The 2,460-nt window shown below is 37.5% G+C and overlaps 1 protein-coding gene across 1 annotated transcript in view; it reads left to right on the top strand.

Moving 5' to 3' along the window:
- Positions 1-2,460, top strand: part of Rabep1 (rabaptin, RAB GTPase binding effector protein 1) — a 170,120-nt gene that overhangs the window by 127,142 nt on the left and 40,518 nt on the right. The window contains exon 9 of the mRNA XM_004638319.2: positions 1,795-2,262. Within this exon, the coding sequence (XP_004638376.1) occupies positions 1,795-2,262 (468 nt within the window). The remainder of the gene's footprint in view (positions 1-1,794; positions 2,263-2,460) is intronic.

Below are 2,460 nucleotides of genomic sequence, written 5' to 3'. Positions count from 1 at the left end.
TTTGCCTAGAAAAGATAAAGTATGGAGAAATTTAGCTTCCTGTAGGATATATATGAATTTCAACCAGTATTAGGTCTTCAACTCAGAGCACAATTAGTTTTGATAGATTGCTGTGAGGCCCTGTGGAATAATACAGTTGTTGAGAATGGATAGAGAGACCTGGAGGTAGAAAGATAAGGTAGTGTCCCTTTGGTCTCATTACCTCTCAGTTGCATTGTGATGGCAGCTTCGTCATTAGGGTTTCCTCTATTTAGCCTGCCAACTCCTTTGTGCTCTCAGTCTGTCAAATTCATTTTCTTACGTGGAGCTGCAATCAGACCACTCCTGTACTCAGCAACCACCTCTGACTCCTGTTACCTATATTGTGAGTACAAGTTTTTCACACAGATAGGTGAAGCCCTTCATAATAAGGATTTTATATGAACCACATTGTTTATGTCTGTCCACCTTGCATATTGGCCTACCCACTTGAATACCTTTTTCAGTTGCCTTCAGGTGAGAACAAGGGCCCTTACTTTGATGTGCAGTGGCTTTCCCATTTGAATAGCTTTTCTGTCCTATCCCATGCTCTTAGCTTCAGTACAGTCAGACTGGTCTGCTTACTATCCATGATTATATGCCTTACTTATTTTGTGCCTTTTGAAATACTGTGTAGAGTTGTGTACTCATAAGGACAGGTATGTAGCTCAGTGGTAGTAGACTGCTTGTGTAGTATGTGTTAGGCTCTGAATTTAATTCTCGGCACTGAAAAAAAAAATTCATACGCACTTTCTCAACCCCTACCTCTTGAGCCCGGTTAGATTGACTCACTAAGTTTCAGTTAGATTGACTAAAAGTCTTTTCTTCATTTTCAGAGATACCAGATTTCTGCTTAGTTCGTAGATTTACTCTGAAACATGTATAGTCTTTCTAGTGGCTTACATTTTCATATTTATGAATTATATTACTAGTTGGACTTTTAAAAACTTTTAAAAAATCTAGTAGACACTAAAATGTATTATGTAGTTGTTTTTGTGCATTTTTATTTTGGAATATACACTGGAGACCAGTTGAACTAATTCTGCTGTGCATTTTAAAAAACATTTCCAGAAGGATGTCTCAAGTTTTGTGTAGAGCCAAATATTGCATGATTTATGTACCATGTAGTCATCTATCCAGGAATGTTTGAAAAGCAGGAAAATAAGAAAGGGAAAATTGCTGTGATTGCAGTAAAAAAAATCCCCCCCCCCCCCGTGGTACCAGGGATTGAACTCAGGACCCTGAGCTTGCCAGGCAAGCACTTATTCTACTGAGCTATCTCTCTGGCCCACAGTAAAGTCTTTGATATTAAAATATTTAGATAACATGGTGTATAATATTCTGTAACAATTGAAGTAACTTCTAGACTTTCAGATCTAATATTTTGGAGTTTGAGTATTGTATATAATTGTTTTGTGTTTAAAGATAATATGGAATGCTTTAGAGATTTAGATTTATGCTAAAGACATTTAGAATTTGTAAGACCTCTTATCTTTTTTAACGTGATGCATAGAGTATGTTTTTCTTATTAAGTGATATAAAAATTGGAAAGTATAAGAAACATATAAATAGCTAATCCACCTCTTGTATCCTGAGTACTGGATTTAGAGCCCATCATGTAGAGGATACTAAGTAAATACTTGTTTAATAATTATATGAAAATAGCACATAAGTGACTATTTGTAACCTGGCAAAATACATTAAGCATATGGTAGTTTTTCTCTTTGGAGATACAGAGTATTGTCTAACTTGGAAATATATATTTTCATATTTTAGGAGCATGTAGACAGTACACATGGTTCAGTCCATTCCTTAGATGCAGATTTATTGTTGCCATCTGTAGATCCATTCAGTAAATCAGATAATGACATGTTTAAGGATGGACTCAGGAGAGCACAATCTACGGACAGCTTGGGAACTACAAGCTCATTGCAATCCAAAGCTTTAGGCCATAACTTCAAAGCAAAATCTGCTGGAAACCTTGACGAGTCGGATTTTGGACCTCTGGTAGGAGCAGATTCAGTATCAGAGAACTTTGATACTGCATCACTTGGGTCACTGCAGATGCCAAGTGGGTTTATGTTAACCAAAGATCAGGAAAGAGCAATCAAGGCAATGACACCAGAACAAGAAGAGACGGCATCCCTCCTCTCCAGTGTTACCCAGGGTATGGAGAGTGCTTACGTGTCCCCCAGTGGTTACCGCTTAGTCAGTGAGACAGAATGGAATCTCCTGCAGAAAGAGGTGAGTGATTCTGTTCTTTGTTTTCTTGCTTACTTTGAGGAACACACGGTAGCACTCATATTGTGTTGTCATCAGGTAAATATTGACCTGTATCATTTGCCTTGTCATAGTGTACGTCAACTCTTCCATGTTGATTATAACAGAGAAAGGTACTAACTAGATACTGGTGTTAGAAATTTGAACAGTCTTTCGGATGAG

This window comes from Octodon degus, unplaced genomic scaffold (assembly GCF_000260255.1).
Source record: "Octodon degus isolate 3935 unplaced genomic scaffold, OctDeg1.0 scaffold00098, whole genome shotgun sequence".
Lineage (NCBI taxonomy): Eukaryota > Metazoa > Chordata > Mammalia > Rodentia > Octodontidae > Octodon > Octodon degus.
Note: the sequence above shows the minus strand (reverse complement) of the source record. Positions and strands in the feature narration are given on the sequence as shown.